Below are 17,879 nucleotides of genomic sequence, written 5' to 3'. Positions count from 1 at the left end.
TTTCTATCTCAAAATCTCAGGGAATTTACATTCTGCTCTTCCGGCCTTCAATTAGCCCCACCAACTTAATGCTGTCAGGCTATGAACATTATCTGCAGATTCCAGCCTAGGGCTTCAATCCTTCAAGCACTTAATCCACCTGCTTAAATCTAAGCATGTGACTACTCATTGAAGGCAGTGAAAACTATTCACATGCTTAAGATTAAGTATATGCATTAGCGACTGCAGGATCAGGGCTTATAGTTGGTCCCTTGACTTCTTTTGTCAGAGCAACATTGCTTTTTAGGTGTAAGAAGCTTTTTCAGCAAAGCACCCAGAAGAGCAGTTTTGGTCTGTTCAAGTTTACTGATCCTGTAGTTTGTCTGTATAAATTTGGAGTCCACGGTGGCTATAGTTACCTGTAAATTATACAATTTGTGGTCCAAACAATCCTTCAATATTTGCAAAAAAATAAGGAATCCCATACAGAGGTTCCACATAAGATATAAAGTGTTATTCGGGGCGGGGGGGGGGGGGGGGGGGGGGACTGGACTGTGCATTAGATTGGAGGATTTTGCTCTAACTGTATATTTGCATTCAGTTTATGGTATTCCAATTAAAGATATCAAGGGGAAGGCAATTATTCACATGCTGGCACTTCCATTTGTAATGACTCTCAGAATCTAAGGTTATCCTCTACTTCTAAGAGCAACAAAAATGTTTTCAGGCCCAATTTCCAGAAATGATGAGCACCTGCAGTTCCAACTGATTTCAGTTAGAGATCTGAGTGCTCAGCACTCTTGAAAGTTTTGCATTTAGCTTTCCAGTCCAAACCAAGTTTTAAAGCCATTTTATTAAAACACCACAATTCAAGGTGTGTTACCCTCACAAAACATATATAATCCAAGTCATGTGTATAGATTATGAAGAATACACACACACAGATAAATGTAAATTAGGAATAACAAGCTCACAAAATGTACTATAGAATGTAATGAGCTCAAGATCAACTCAAATGGCTTGATATGAATAGGTCATTCTTAACCATGCATACAAGTTCAAGCAATTTTACTTAATACACTGAGGAACATTCTAACCACTGAAATCAATACTAATAAAAAGGGAATGTCAGAAAACATCGACAATACAAGCACTAATAGTTGTTTACTCAGTGCTTTATCATTTTTATCCTCTACTTGTATAGTGCAACCTAGCTGCAAATAGTCACACGTACATGAGTCCAATGGAAGTGGGATTCACCCCTTAACATTTGCAAAGTTCTTTGAAGAAATTAACTGCAAGACTGGACCAATAAATCCTAACACCTTTCTTCCACGAGAAGAACAAGTTTACCCAAACTGAGACTAGCCTTTAAAAAGCAGCCCTAACAATCTCAGGACAGTTAGAGGAACTCTCTTCCCTAAAAACTCCTGGTGAGACAGTGGCTCAGGTCATCATCCCTCTTCTACTCCATTTGGGGTGACAGACCTGATTGTTTAGAATGGCTGCAATGAAACAAAAATCACTTCTCGTCCTGAGACAGGGTAGAAATCCAGAAACTAGGCAGTCCCACCAAGTAGCCAAAGCCCAGCAGGAAATGTGAAGGCAAGTTTGTCAGCCTATTTTATTGGAGTGCAGGGTTAGGCACATCATTTAGTTTCCCCTTTGTAAAATGAGAATAGTCAGTGGTGGCTGATGCCCATAGGGCTTAGACTGCCAGTACCAGAGCCCTTCCGCACTCCCCTGGAAAGTGACCAGCTCTTCAAAGCAACACACATACACAGGATACTAGTTGGAGAATGTCATGGGGCAGCAATTCTATATGGGATAAGGGAGGCTTGAGGGGGGGAGGGGGGAGGGAAGCTATGAAAAAACCAACAACCTCTCACCTACATTTTCCCTTCTTAGAATTAAAAACTGGAAACTTTTCTTCCATTCTGCCCTTACTGTAAATAGTATTCATCCCTTCACCACCCCTTCGCTGTTTTTTCCTATTCCCAACCTCATCCTCTCCAAATCTACCTGTTGCTCCCTTCCCCAGTCTTCCACGCTATCTTCCACTCCCACCAGTTAATAGCATTCCCCCCCCAAAGTAGTCAGCCATGACAGCCCAGCCCAACCCACCTTTCCCAGTTCCCTCCAACCCAACTCCTACCTAAACAGGAGTGCTTTCCCATTCAAACCCCCTATTTCCATTCATCTGTCCTGGCAGGCTCAGAACCGCAACACACATCCCCTTTCCTAATCTATCCATAGCTCAGAAACACCTCACTCAGGTCCTAGACCCTCTCCTTTCTGACATACCTACATTCAGAGCCACCAGCGCAGCCCCACCCAGCGCATCTAGGCTCACAACTCCCCCCTGTTGCTAAGCTTGAATAAGCAGATACCATAAGGAAGAAATGTGGCTGGCATCCCTATGACTAACACCACTGGAACTAACCTGGGCTTATCATCCTGTATCTGAGCCTCCTTCTTCCTGTGGAAACTACAGCCAAACCCTCTTCATGTAATAATCTGAGCGCACAGAGGACTGCTTCCCGTTGCTTGCGGGGGGACTGTCTGGTCCCTAGTGGCAGCAAGCGGTATTACACGCTGCAGTACAACAGCCACGCTGCAGATACTACTACCGTGATTCTTATTGCGGCCACCTGCGGAGGAGGCATTATTGGCAGAGTTTAGCACTTTCCACCTCTAGCAACCAGCCAGCCTCTGGAGGTAACGAGAGTTACCTTTCCTTCTAAAGGCACATGGAGACCTTCCACGAAAAGTGTAATATAAGTTCTAATTAGTATTAACCAAATCATTTTGGGTTTAATTTTATAAACCAGTCTTCGCTTTGCCCGACACAAAATACAAAGCATGCTCTCTCGTTGTCAAAGTTCCCTAGTGGTGTAATATTAGGAGTTGTAATAACTGAGCCTGTTTTTACTTGGCTGCCTGCTTTCTTTTATCTACTTAGACCGATGCCACAAACACTTACACGGGTGCTTTAAATCAGGCTTGTAAAGTTAAGAATGCCTGTGTTTGCAGAATCAGAGTATTTATTACTATTTAGGCATGTTTGTTGTGTAAATAGTTGCAAATAAAATATCTCCTGATTCTTTAGCAAAACTAGAAGTGTACAAACAAGAGAGGAAACACTTTAATCATTTAATGGACTTTCTAAAAATCTCTTTCATAACCTGATTTTCAGTGACGTAGGGGAGCACTGTTACATGTGATGGAAGCTTGCTTCCTCCAAACCTGAATTTTGTGCCTAAATTGTTCTAACACCACTAGAAGTGCTTCCATGAAATTTATTTTTAGAACATTGCAACTGAGAATTATTTTTAAAGGAGTAACATTGCTTTGCAGGGCTTCCAACCCAAATATTTTAGCAACCTGCTCAGATGAAGCTGGTTACAAACAAGTGTAATATCAACAAATTTATTATCATGGCCTATAATGAATATTGTGAAAAGAGGAAACAGACAGAACAGTTAAAAGTAAAGTTTTCAATTTCAATAACCCAGGGTGTTAATGAGATAATTAAAGTTGTTTGGGGCTTTTTCAGTACATGAATTTTAAGCTGATCTTGTCTTTCAGCCACATACCACTTTTCACCAGTTTGACCGCACACTTTTAATAGTAAACAGGAACAACAGTAAACAGCCTGCATTTCTCAGCTCCAACACAAGAGTGTATCTTCCAATTCTTCATAAAAATTATATTAAATACATCAGAGGTTTCTTGCATCAAATTTATTTGAAAACAAGTATTCAAAGTTTTTGTGGAATGTTAAGTATACCACAAATGTTAGAAAAAGTATCTTTATATATAACATCAGTGTCTAAAGGAGCAGATTAAAACCCAAAGGAAGCAATACATGTAGGGATCCAGTCATATGTTCAGATGCTCAATGCTTACTTTTTCATGCATCAGTAGAGGTGGGAGGACTAGATGTATGTGTTCCCCTGAATTTTTTTTAAATAAATGGTTATTTCATAATACCACTAAAAACACCCAACTTTATGTAGAACTTTCCATTTTTAATATGCTTTAGTCACAATAACTAAGGACCCAGTGAGATAAGAAACAAGTAGATGACCTGATACAGTACTCTACCCTGCAGCAGAGGACCTATGAACATGCCACTCTAAACATGAGTGAGAAGTGTCCTTCTTCTAAAGGTATCCTGCACTTGCAGTGAGAATGAAACCAAATGCTCCATGCCATGTATTTCAGCATGATTGCAAAAACAAATTGGCTCTCTCTCTCTCTCTCTTCTCTTAAGGCTCTTCAGTCCCCTTCCCCTAAGGATATGGTGCTTTCATTAGAGAAATTCCAGGATCTTCTTACACTGGGCAAAACTTCTAGAGTTAAGATCTTTTCTTCATATTCCATGGATATTATTTATTGTCTTTATTAGAAGACTGGAATATCCAATTTTTTGTAAGAAGTTATGTGTGTGTGCATTTGTTTGATAGCAGCTCTTTTCCTGTTTAATAAAAGCACTTCACACAGAGGCTTTAATGAACAACCTTCAATCTCATTGAGAGAGGCTCTGATTATCAAAGGCATCCTAACAAATGAAGGTGGTTCTCAGTTGAACGCCAAACCATGGGAAATAAACTGTAAGCAGGAATTCTGGGAAATAATTATCCATAAAGGAGACAGCAAGCTCCAGCTGTAGTGCAAGTTTCATTACCACAGAGAGCAGGTATAATCATGAGCAAGAATTGCCATTGACTAGAGTTTATGGTTTATTTTTTCTCTTTTGCATGTAGCCCCCCCCCCCTTTTTTAAATGTATTCTAATTTTTGTAATAAAAATTGACTATGCCAACGTCTCTGAAAAGTGCATGCAGCTGGAGAATTGAGAACACATTTGCACTGCACAAAATGGAAAATGGCAGAAAAGAATGACTTACTTACGATGCAATGACACTAGTGTAAGGATTTAATTGTGGAAGTGTTTAGTTACCAAGTTATTGCCTAATTATTCAAAAATGGAATTTATTTATAAAAGGTTCATAAACAATTATTCAACAATATAGCTATGAGTTGTTTGCATTACTGATAGGTATAAGCACATCAGTAGAAAGTGTTATAGATTATGTTGCAACCTGGCCCAGTCCTATCTCTGGGCAAACACCAGTCTATTGTAAACAGCCCCAAATCCTGGGCCCCATGTTCTCCTAAACCCCTATGTCTAGGTAGTGACTGATCCCTGTAGCTAGCTCTGGGTCTCCCAGGCACATGCAGGTTCAGGCCCCATGTCTGAGCTCTTTCTTGGGCAATGGGACCCTGAAGTACAGCCACCTTACACCCTGCAAAAAGTGCCTCAGCCTTCCAAAGGCCCCACTTACTTAAGCATATTCCCCCAGAGCTGACCTGGCTGTGGGAGCTCTGGTACCTTGATTAAACTCTTCAGGGATATGTGTTTTGGGCATGAGAGTCCAAGCTCAGGCTTCCCCACCCTTTTGCTTCTATGTAAAGTCATTCAAAGTCAATGTTCCAGCAAGAAAGAGTAATTCAGAGTTAATTGCCCAGTCACATCTTCTCTGACAGTCTTTCCAACAGGTGTCAAATCATGGCCTCAAAATATCTGCTTTCACCCACAAGAGATCACACCCCATGAAGGTTACAATACAAAGCAGAGAGTGTGAAACCCATTATTTCAGGTACTGACATGGAGTTGACAATGACAGACCGATCCCCAATCTGTCAGATAGTTATAAGCAACTTCTGACTTGCTGAAATCTGTAACTGATAACCATGTATAAAAGTCACTATGTTAAGTATCTATTTATAAATAGTGACCTGTTTTGTGCAAGATTTTGGACTGAGTGCTCATATAATTAAAAAAAAAAAAAGAGGAAGACTTTGTAATTCCCAAAAAATTCACATTGTAAATTACATATACAATTAAGACTTGCAAAGCACTGTATCAGCAAAAGATGGTCAAGCCTCACAAGCTGTATATTTTCTACCACTCACCTTTCTTTAGTGCATGACCAGTAGGAGGCTTTGGGAAAAATGTGTATCAAGATAGTATCTGAACAGAGAAAACAGGTGCCTGGAGGACAAGTGGAGAAAGCAGCAGGGTAAATTTTTCAAAAGTGATTTAAGGCTCCTAAATCACTTAGATTTTTTGCAAATTTTACCCTCAAGTCTATTCTCCAGGACCATATCACTTTAGAGAAAAGTCAGTAGAAGGTGATGAAAGGACATGACATTCAATGGAAGAGCGGCAGTATGACACTAAGTAGCCACTGTGACAGTTTTCTGAATGTCCTTTTTGTATTACTTTAGTGCCTAGGAGCTCTAGTCATAGACCAGGATCCCATTGTGCTAGGCACTGTACAAACAGAACAAAGACCAATCCCTGCCCCAACGAGATTACAACCTTAATGTAAGACAAGACTTGCAATTTCTATTTTGTTTGTTTCAAGACGGATAGCGTAAAAAGTAATTTAAATTCTTATCTGTTCATTTGATTCTTGTGACCTGATTGAAACAGCACAGACTGCTGGCTTTTCCTCTTCCTCAGTATATACCGGGCAAGCTATACCAAAGTAGAATGGATTCTTCTGGCTCCAGACTCATCTCTCTACTATATGTTCTGATGGAACCCAGGTGAGAATTTCTATACCCTATAACTAGATCATGGCTGGGTCTCGACTGCAGTGCCTTCCTCCTGTGTGGATACATGTGCTATTTCAACCAGGCCACAAATCAAGTTAACAGATAAAGGCATAAAATTTGCACCAGTCTCGACACCAATTAGTAGATTTGGTAAATCAGTCCCTGTAAAAATAATGGCATAATAGAGACCAGAAATAGAGGCTAGATAAAGTACTGGAAAAGAAAAGCCAAGAATATGCCAAAACTGGAGAGAATGGGAAAGAACAATTTCTGAGATGAGGCGCTTCAGTAACAGGTCACTGGTCTGAGCATCCTGCAGCAGCTGCTGCCGTAACTTTCAAATGGTGTGCTTTATATACTTATATAAAGTACTTCTAAATGGTAATCTTGCAGAGCTCCTCTAGAGGCACAACTCCACTCCAAACAAGAGACCTGGTAGAATATACTTTGATCCTTTTCAGGGAAGGAACTACAGCTAACTCGAAGCTTCCTGAATGCAAGCTCTTAACCACTTTGCCAGGAAGCCTTAAGTCTCTCCTTAACATCTTGGAAAATTATGACCTATAGAAAGGCTATGACCTATATAGTAATCTAGATATGACAAGACTTTTCTTTCCTGCAATTCAAGTTAGGAAAGAAACTGAAATGGGAAGCTTCCTGTTTAAGCTGAAATTCTGAAGCCATTTTAGGAAAGAAACTCAGATACATAGAAAGGACAGATTATCCTTTAGGAAAGCCAGGAGAATAGACCAATTTATCAATTTGATTTTTTTTGTTTTATGTGTAAATGTTAATCTTAATTAACAAATGGCAGAAGCAGAGACCAAGTGATATTCCTTTACCACCAAAAAAGGGCAAAATATTTTCATATAATTGAGACAACATAATTGAAATTCGTATACATTGCTTTAACTTCATTAACGTCTATCAATTTTAGCAATTACAAGATTCTGTATCAACAAGGTAAGATTCTTTACACTTAGGAATACTGTTAAAACAGTTTATTAAGATGCATTTTTAAAAATGCTCACAGTACAAAATTTGTATTTTAGCGACCCAAACTGTGAGGTGTTTCTCTCTGCAGCAAAGCAGACAAGAGCAAACACATTAAGTGTACAGAAATCAGGCTGGCAGAACCCCACTAACAATCCCTCCAAAGAAACATGTGAATACAAAGATATATTGTATAGTTGATAGCAGAGCTACAGATCAGCTGCTTTACACTGTATGGTCAATCTTTTCAAGAGCAACAATTTTGTCAGTACCCAACCTAAGGTATCTTAAAAAGGCCTGATGGTTGGAAATGGGAAGTGCTGAGCACCCACCCTCTGAAAAATCTGGGCTTTTTAAAGTGTCACAAGTTGAACACAAAAAAAGGAGGAATCCAAAAATCAAGGCACTTTTAAAAATCTTGTCCTATGTAGATTCTTATGCAGATTTCTTTTATCACATAGTCCAGTGCCCTTTTAAATAATGCTATTAATTGTATGCATTGAGGTATGATCCACTTTCTACCCTTCTCACAAGAGGAAGAAGCCACACAACAGGAAAAGCCAGTAACAGCGCAGACACTAAGTTGCCATTTAGAGTGACCAGATAGCAAGTATGAAAAATCAGGACTGGGGGTGGGGAGGTAATAGATGCCTATATAAGACAATGCCCCGAATATCAGGATTGTCCGTACAAAAAATCAGAACACCTGGTCACCCTATTGCCACTCCACATGGATGACCTAGGATTCACAGAATTAGAGCAAGAATTTTCTGCACATACTAACGGTATGTGGGTGGCAGGCTATGCTGTTATCCCTCCTCACAAGGAACAGGATGCAGGGAGGAAAAGGTGGCCCCATACAAACAGTTTGAAAGCCTTTTTTTAAAAAAAGTTGGAGTCAACTCACTTACAACATAGGTTTGTCATAAAGGATCTGATCAATGGCCAATCTACTATCCTGTCTCTGATAATTACTGCTATCAGATACTTTAGGGGGAAGGAGAAATATATTTCATAGTGGACAATTATGGAATAATCTGCCCAAAAAATGATATTCCTTGCTGAACCCAAGTATCCCATGCAGTTTTATATTATCTTATCTAGTAAAATTGACTATGATTTTATATCTATATAAATGTTTAATCCTTTTAAAAATTCTGCTAAGCTGTTGACCTCAGCTCTTGGGATAATGAACTTCACAGACTTACTATGAATTGTACAAGATAATATTTCCTTTGATCAGGTTTTTAATTTGTAGCCTTCCAATTTCACTGAATGTCTCCTTGTGCTTGTACTGTGAAAAAGTGAAGGACAGTGGCCCCTTTACCTTCTGTACACAACTCATTTTGTATACTATTCTACATCCTATTTGTCTCATTGCTAAGTAGTCCCAATCTTTTTAATTTATTCCCATGAAAGTCTAATTTTTATTTTCACACTTTTACTATATTTTAATTTTATTTGTCTATAATACTGAAAGTCAAGAATTCCAAATATTTTACAAGAAAATCATATATTTTGTATATCTTTTTTTTAAACACATTTTTATTTTGTATACTGCACAACACATCCTAAATGCTTTAAAATGATCTTCTGACTTTAATTAATCCAAAATTATTTATTTGTACAAGTGTGAAAAAAATGCACACTTGGTTAATATTAAGCTTTTTCAAATAAGCAAAAATAATTCCAATTTATATGCTAGAGGTATTTTTCCACTGTTTTATCCTACTTATGATTTCTACTGGTATCTATGTTGTAAACAGCTCTTAAAAGATTTGTGTGTTTTTTTTTAAACACAAAACACATACTCTTGTTAAATCAATGGCACACTCTTGTTAAATCAATGAATATTACATAAATCTTTCAAATAAGGATTTCTGTTCAACCAACATCAAATTTGAGCTCGAATAGTACTAAAATACTCCGGATTGATGGCTCATGGAAAATGAAGAACAACAATTTCTACAGAGTGGCTTTTTATGCTACTAGAAAGAAACAATCTACCCTAATTCAGCATTCAGCTGAACAATACAATACAATAGCCACAGTGCCTATGAACCTGCAAGTACTACATTTTTGGCTACAACACTGAAATTTGTGCATCGCGCTTCAGAGGGATTACATAAAGAACTTTTATAATAAATTTTAAAATAATCAGACTATGTTCTGGGTTTAAATGTTTATTTATAAGAAACATATTTTTCTACCCACATGGTCAACAAAAAAAAGTTAGTTTTTCAAAAATTTTAAACCATCCGTTTACCTTTCCCGTAAGTTTCAGCATCAGTGTTTTATTTAAAATTTAAAAAAAAAGTCTAAATTTCAGCTTTTTTTTCCTGCTCAGTTAGAGCCAAAGAAATCAAGTACCTTTGACTGGAGAGCTGCAGGGGATAGAAGGAGAAAGTGATAAAATTTATTCATAATATACAAGTATAAAAATACGTTGCTTAGGATTCAGTATAATAATTTAATAACTTTTTGCTGTTTCATAAGTATCTGGGAATGGAACAGATACATGTCCTGATCCTGCCACAAGAGGTAGAATGCCAGCATTTGGTACAACGTTCCAGGAGAGAGTCAAAGTGACGTTTCTGTTTCCCCTGTAAAATCAAAATAGATCATCAGAAGAAATACTCAACTTATAAAGACATAAGTTACCTTGAATATGAATACTTTTCTGTGAGCCAGAAATAATGGGCATTTTAAATTTACACAGTTTGCATTGGTTTACAGTATTTGCACAAACCTACTGCATGGAATATGACCTAGAGTCCAGATACCTTTCCTGCAAAGTATTTGAGGGTTCTCCACACCTTGCAGGACATGACCCTAGCTCTGCAGGCACAGGCTGAAACCTGGCAGCCAAGTGCTTCTGGCAGCAACTTGCTTTTCAGCCCAGTGAATTGGGAGGTAGACGATGGAGGTCTGGATCTCTACCATATAGCACATCTCATCAGCTGATTTATGAAGATGTAATAGTCTTGAAACAATTATAAAATTTAAAAGAATAAATATTCTAAAATTGTTAGAATTTCTCTCTCCCACTCCTACCTCAGCAACACACAAATATCCAGAGTACAGAAGAGCTACACTATAAAGAAATGTAATTTACTCACTTGAGACCATTTCCATCATCAAAGAAAAAGTATTTTGATTTCATGTCTTTTAGTAACAGCTTTGGACTATCTCCTCTCAAAATGATCTTGTCCCAAAGGACAACCTGGTTCAGGGCCTACAATTAAAATTAATCACTGAGTTAACACAATTAAGTATATCTGATCACTGGAAATTACAAAGCATTACTGATTCAAGAAACAAACTGCAGAGCATAAACTTTGTTTTATGGATTGCAAGTGTAATAGAACTACGTCTCACAAGAACAGAGGTTTACCACTAAAATATTTAAATATGGTAGAAATAACAGACCTGACAGAACCTTATTTTAAGGATAGCAGATTTTAAAGACATACCAGGAGAAAGTGTGATGGATGCTAGTGTTTAATTGTAATTAAAACTGCAAAAGTAAAAGTGATTTCAAACTATATAACTTTTATTTGGACATTGTCTCAAGAATGAAAGACTTGAGTTGTACTGAAGTCAAATCCTATTATTTTGTTCAAATTTTTCAGTGTTTTTTATGAAATATTACTGTATTCAGATTTGTAAGTATAATTCCAAAAGAATAACTGCACCTCAGTAAGGTGTCCTGAATTCATAAGAGGTTTTATGTATCTCTTCTGAATTACTTACTCAGTAATGATGATCTGCCATATTGGGGTTGACACCAGACAAAATTCCGAGTTTCTGATACAATTTGAACAAGGGACTAAAGTATACCATTATAATGTACCAATTTATAAGAGTTGGCTGTTTATAAACTGAACTTATGAAATATAAAACAATATAGACTCTTAAAGCCTAACTAATGAAACAGAGAATTCTAAAAACTGATTCAGCAATGCAGTTGTGCTACCAGCATAGATGGAATATTACTTTATTTAAATAGTCATTAAAAACAGATTAGGTAGTGACGTAGTCTTGAGAATGAATTTTAAAAATCATTTTAGGAAAATTCTGACCTCTCTACAGTGGCAAAATAGTTGTTCCAGTTGAAACAGTTGAGAACAGCAGTTTTAAGTGACAATGGCGCCAAAGGGCTATGTATCGAAAGTTGTATGGCATTTTAGCTACATCACTATTTCAGAAAGTCAAAAGACGTAACATTTGGAATTCTTACTATTAAATATCAGCAAAAGCAAAAGTCAAAGATTGCAGGAATAAGTCAAAGTAGTGTGAAATTTTTGTACCATAATCTTTCATAGGATGATTACAGCATGTTAAATAGCAGCTACACCAAATAATTTTAATTGTTTAAATTTTCTATTTCATACTTACATTGTTTTTTGTTGAATATTCTGCAGATAAATACAGAAATAACTGTTTAACATTCCAATCAAATATAGTTTGCAGATGTGAGCAAGTTAAGGAAAATGGTATACCAATTTTATTTTTAAACGATATTTCTACCGAATTCCAACATAGATCATCTCATAATCCAAGTACAATATAATTATAAATGTTTAAGATATTTTCCTACATTTCAACATAACTGATGTTATCTGATCTACATGGCATACTACTTAAAGGGTGTTCTAACAGGAACTAATTTTTCTTTTAGTCAATATGAAAAAAATTAAAGGTTATCAGTATCTCTTTAAAAGCATAAGAAATAGTTTTCGTACGTGTCTAAGAGTAAGGCTACATTTTAGTCATTGGTATTTTTAGTAAAAGTCATGAACAGGTCACAGGCAGTAAACCAAAATTCACGGCCCGTGACCAGCCCATGACTTGTACTATACCCCTGACTAAATCTTGGGAGTGCTGCGGGTGCTCATGGGGGGGAAGCCCGGGCCCCCGCCACAGGTGCTGGGGGGGAGGGGAGGGGGAGAACAGCCCGGAGGCGCTGTGAGTGCTGCGGGGGGGGGGGGGGGGGAGGTGCTCTGGAGGGGTGATCCAGGTGGGCACGGTCAGTGCTTAGGTGGGAGCAGCCCAGGACTCCTGCTGGTACTGGCGGGGAGGGGTTTGGTGGGGCTGGTAGGCTCCCTACTTGGCTTCTCAGAAGCACCGACATGTCCCTCCTTAAACTCCTAGCTTCGCAGTTCCCATTGGCTGGGAACCACCACCAATGGGAGCTACAGGGGCAGTGCCTGCGTGAAGAGGCAGCACATGGAGCTAGGAGCTGAGGGAGGGATGTGTTGCCATTCCGGGGAGCCCCCCAAAGGTAAGCACCGCCCAGAGCCCTCATCCCCTCCCACACCCCAACCCCCAGCCCTGAGGCCCCCAACCCAAAAGTCTACTGCTACTCCTGGGGGTGGAGTGGGTGGCTCAGACTGCCCCAGCAGCAGCCGGTGCGACTGGCCCTGGGGCTGCATCAGCTGCTCTGGCAGCCCTCCCGGAGCCAGCTGCACCAGCCGCTTCAAAAGTCATGGAAGCCTCCATGACAAACTTGCAGCCTTATCTAAGAGTGCTGTATTTGACACTGCAACTTAGTAACATCTCAGAATTTAAACATTACCCCACCCTAGTTGCCCCACTGAAAAACATTTCCTACACAGGAGAGGAAAGACCAAGAGTCCTTTACTAAATGATGTTCTGTAATATAGTATCACCTTGCTACTCTGTTGACAAGACCAATTTAAAGTATATGAATAACCAAAAGTAATTAAAAAAATACTAAGGATTGGTTTTAAATACACAAAGGAATCTCAGAACTACAACTTAGTGGAGCCAAAACATAAATAAAATATCTGTTAGTTTCAAAGAAACATACCTTGTCTGCCCTGTCTTCCCAAGAGTTAAACATTTCAGAGGTGTATGAATATCTTGGAAGTTGCTATATTTCAACTATAGTTTTAAATTATTTTATATTAAGGGTATTATTATAGATAGGTTTAGTAGCACCTCTTATTGTTAAGCTTGTTTGATACTTCCAATTATAATACCCTGTTTTCAGTTGCAAAGTCAGACTTTCCTTGTAATGACTGTTCCCAGCTGCTCTGGGCCAGGCACCAGAACTTAGAGCAGGGAACCTGTCTCTCCTGTGCCCCTCCTGCTGGCACAAAGGCAAGAAAGGAAGAGAAAACTGTCTGATTCAAATGCAGAAGGGACAAAAGCTAGACCAGGAGAAAGGGAAAGAAAAACTGGGACAAGGAGTCTGCTGAGACTAGTACTACAAGGGATTGGGGGGAGAAACTGCGACTGGTTGGGCAAGACAACTGGGAGCTGGTCAGGGAAATGGAAGGGACTCAAACACTTGGCTTGGGGGTTGACAACTGAGATCAGATGAGAAGTTGAGGAAGAGACTGGGACTAGGGGCGAGGTAGAGGGGAGACAGCTCTTGCAAGGAGCTGGGGCACAGAGGGAGAACTGGGATTGGCTGGGCAAAAAAAGAGTGGGATAAGGAGCCAGAAGGGGAGAGAGGAGAGGAGAGAGTAGAAACCATTAAGAAAGTGAAGAGGAAAATGAAAGAAACACAAAAACAAGAGACTGGCAATCAAAGATAGAGAAAAAGGGGAGAAAGTAAGATGGGGAGAAAAATAGAAGACAGAAGTTGATATAATTGTGTATACTGCTCAAATTATTTCCAGTGAGTGATGATAAATGCAACTGATATTTAATATTTTGGTCCTTTATTTACTATGTCTGCCCTTGATCTTTACTGCCACTGACATCCATATTATAGGTCCTTAACTTTGTAATCCAGGCTTTCCTAACAGAATGAATTTGAAACCCGTGTCATAGATCTTTAAGTCTTCATAAAATATACATTACATAAGCAATCCCTATGATTAACTACTTTTCTCCTTACCGACCTACACTCATACCATGGCTCTCCATGTTAAGCAATATCACTCCCAACATTTGTCGTGACGATGCTACAGCAAGAATGATTGAGATGATCAGGACTAACCCTGAGCCTACCACTATACACAGACGACTTCAACCACCTAAGAGCATCCTTGTCATTGAGGCAACCATTGTGGGCCTATCTGTCCTGCCCAGACTTCTCTGCAACATTGATGTTGTGTGAAGAATGGGCTGCAGTTGATGTCAGATACCAGTCTCTTAACCCAACCATGTGCGTACCCAGCTTTATTTGCCACGTTGCTCATGGGCCCTTCTGACCTGATTTCAAACAGGCCAGGGTAAATGGGCAGCCAGCCTTCACACCTGGGACCAACAGAGAATCCTAAATGCGGCTGTGGCTAAACACGTCACACATTATTGATAACTACACTCTGATTAGATTTAATGGTGGTTTGAGGACTCTGAACTTTGCTGATGAGGTTGCCACAAACCGTCTTGGCAATTTCCTCATCCGATAAGAACTACAGTAGAACCTCAGCGTTACGAACACCAGAGTTATGAACTGACCTGTCAACCACACACCTCATTTGGAACCAGAAGTACACAATCAGGCAGCAGCAGAGACCAAAAAAAGCAAATCAGTACAGTACCGTTAAATGTAAACTACTTTAAATAAAAAAAGCAAAGCAGCATTTTTCTTCTGCATAGTAAAGTTTCAAAGCTGTATTGAGTCAATGTTCAGTTGTAAACTTTTGAAAGAACAACCATAACATTTTGTTCAAAGTTATGAACATTTCAAAGTGACGAACACCTCAGGTTGTTCGAAATGTTTGTAACTCTGAGGTTCTGCCGTATTTCTCGCCTCACCCAATACATTCTCTAATTCCATTTACTTTAAAACACTGCTTTCCAGAGATACCGGTGGTTTTCCTCAAACTTTTTACTTTCTTAAGGTCTTCTGGTTTAAATATTGGAGGACTGGTTTCATACATTACAATCATAACAACTATGGAAGTGGTGTCAACAATATAGCAAAATTTATATTTTAAGCATTAGTGTTTTTATAAAGGATATCTGCAGTAACATCAAATGTAACAAATCCTAGATCACTTCTTTCTCTAGGCCCAGTGAAGTCTTCCACATTTTTTCTATTTATAAATAAATAAATAAAAAGCAAGAACACAAAATTAGCATAATTTGCATTACTTATTTGTTTTATGTCAATGAACATTCTTATTGGTTTCCTTTGTACACTTTCTACCATTTTGATTGATTGATACACCCATTTATTGTATCTTGTCTTAATCAGATGGTAAGCACTTCAGGTCAAGAACACTGTTTTACTGTTTGTACACTTCCTAGCACAATGGAGCCCGTATCCTGATTGGATCATTTAAGTACTACTAGAATTCAAACAATAAATAAGAGTAATAATTTATGGACTTTTTCCTGCCTACGGAGACATGGGAAGCTCAACTGTGCTTCATTTGATTTTAGTCAAGCATATGTAGCCATCACCAACTAGTCAATACCAATTTGAACATCTGCAGCAGCAAAGTCAGTCATTCTGGTAGTAACTACTATTTTCAGTCATACCAACTGATTTTACATCACAAAGAGCCCCCCAGCCCATCTACATTAACCACCTGTTAACCCTGATTTCATTTTTGTGCTGCACACACACATTGTAAAGTTCTCCCTTGGCACGTACAATCCTCAAACAAAAAAATACTACATCGGTTGAAAGTTTATGCTCTCTCCACAGTATTAAGTCATCATGCCATAATTTGGTTGACAATGGATAAACCTCGCCACCAAAACTTCAGGAGCGTTGAACCTGACATTAACATTTGCTCCAGACTGAAACAGAGTTTACTCAAATCTCCAGGCATAAAAACAGAAAACTCAGGTCCCTGAGCTTTAAAAACAAAAAATTAAGTCTGCCACATTGATTAGTGCCTTCCTTACTTCAGAAAGAAAGAAGCTAAGAAAGTCCAAAGTTTTGTTTTGAAGGCTGACTACAGACTGTTCCTTCCCTTCACACAAACTAACACCTTCACATTATATGCACCTATATGACAGGTGCATAGAGTCACTGTCAATCTGTTACAGGAAGAATCCACACATTAAACTGGGGTTTGGCTGAAAGAAACCATCAAAAAAAGATGCAAGTAGAGAGATCCTCATTATGCTCCTCCAATTCAATTCTGACTGGGTTACTAGTTCGGTTTCAAAAAATGTGGCTTACAGAGATGAAGGATGTTTAGAGACATTTAAAGTCAGTCAATACTTATTCTTATATACCCAATCACACTTTTTACAAGACAGCAATTAAAGAAGGGAAGGTGGCATGTTGAAAAAGGTCTAGCATTAAGTCTGACAGAAGCCAATCAAGGAATCTGAATTCAAGAGAGAATATTCCCCCTTATCAATATGTCTTGCCTTCATATAAAGCAGGAGTCTTGGTGTGTGTGATTGCGTGCAATTTATGCACTGCAACAGCCTTCACACAGAGAACTGGCAGAGAGGAGGAGGAGGAGGAAGGACACCAGTGCAGCAGAGTTGACTGTCGTGGGGTTCCCTCATTGGCCCAGCCAGGGGGGAGTGAGAGCACAGGAAGGAAACGGCAGAGGCAGACACTGACTGTACTTATTCTAGGCCCAAGCTACAGAGAGGAGAAGGGAGGAGGTGCGGGGGGCACTGATGGCAAACGATCTGTTTAACGACTCCCTAAAACAAATCAGGACAGGCAGCGCCCCTAGATTCCCATACCACAGCCCCCTCGGACAGGGGGAGCCGGCTGCTCCCCCTCCCCGCAGGGAGAGTCTGGCTCCGTGCCTCAGCAGCCCCGGGGCCCCGTGTGCGCCCAGACCCCGGCGCCGGGCTCGGGCGGCGAACCCCCCGCCCAGGCTCGGGACCGGCAGGGAAGGGGAGGTGCCCGGGGCCGCACTCACAGCATGACCCGGGAGACGGCGATGCGGACGGGGACGCTGCGCTCCTTGAAGGCGGTGGTGATGAAGCAGCCGAAGGTCAGCGCCGCCATGACGCTCAGGGAGAAGGCGAAGAGCGAGTTGGCCCGGGACAACACCGTGTTCATCTCTCCGCCCGGCCCCGCCGCTCAGCCACGCAGGCCCCGGCCGCTCGGCCCCTCCCTGCCGCAGCCCCTCGGGCGGACACCGCCGGCAACTGGGGCAGGCGGCGGCGGGTTTCTGCGGGGCCAGGAGCAGCTGCAGCCACCGCCTCCGTGCGTGAGCCCCCGGCACCAGCAGAGAGGAGAGGCCGGGCCGGATGCGCCTGAGCCCGCCCAGCTAGTGGGGAGGAGCCGCGCGACCCGCGCCAGCGCCCTGCCGGGGAGGCGGGACATCCGGCTGCCCCTCACCCGGCCCGGCCGGGCCCGCCTGGCCTCCC

General features: G+C 40.3%; 1 protein-coding gene across 1 annotated transcript; it reads right to left on the bottom strand.

Moving 5' to 3' along the window:
* Window positions 1-8,490: 8,490 nt before the first annotated feature.
* SPCS3 (signal peptidase complex subunit 3) lies at window positions 8,491-17,807 on the bottom strand. Its single transcript, XM_007067073.4, has 5 exons — window positions 17,426-17,807; window positions 15,546-15,619; window positions 12,000-12,076; window positions 10,721-10,836; window positions 8,491-10,204 (listed from the first exon to the last, which is right to left on the bottom strand). The coding sequence occupies exons 1-5, from the start codon at window positions 17,566-17,568 to the stop codon at window positions 10,072-10,074; spliced, it is 543 nt and encodes a 180-aa protein (XP_007067135.2). The 5' UTR covers window positions 17,569-17,807; the 3' UTR covers window positions 8,491-10,071.
* Window positions 17,808-17,879: the final 72 nt, after the last annotated feature.

Source organism: Chelonia mydas, chromosome 4 (genome assembly GCF_015237465.2).
Source record: "Chelonia mydas isolate rCheMyd1 chromosome 4, rCheMyd1.pri.v2, whole genome shotgun sequence".
Lineage (NCBI taxonomy): Eukaryota > Metazoa > Chordata > Testudines > Cheloniidae > Chelonia > Chelonia mydas.
The sequence above is the reverse complement of the archived record's forward strand: the minus strand, read 5'-3'. Positions and strand labels throughout refer to the sequence as shown.

Bases quoted from the DNA above. Each gene is read 5' to 3' on its own strand.
- SPCS3 (XM_007067073.4), bottom strand. From the start codon at position 17,568: ATGAACACGGTGTTGTCCCGGGCCAACTCGCTCTTCGCCTTCTCCCTG. The intron at 15,620-17,425 runs GTGAGTGCGGCC...ATTTATAAATAG, and splicing joins GCCGTCTCCCGGGTCATGCT to AAAAAATGTGGAAGACTTCA. The intron at 12,077-15,545 runs ATATCCTTTATA...TAACTTGCTCAC, and splicing joins TACATTTGATGTTACTGCAG to ATCTGCAAACTATATTTGAT.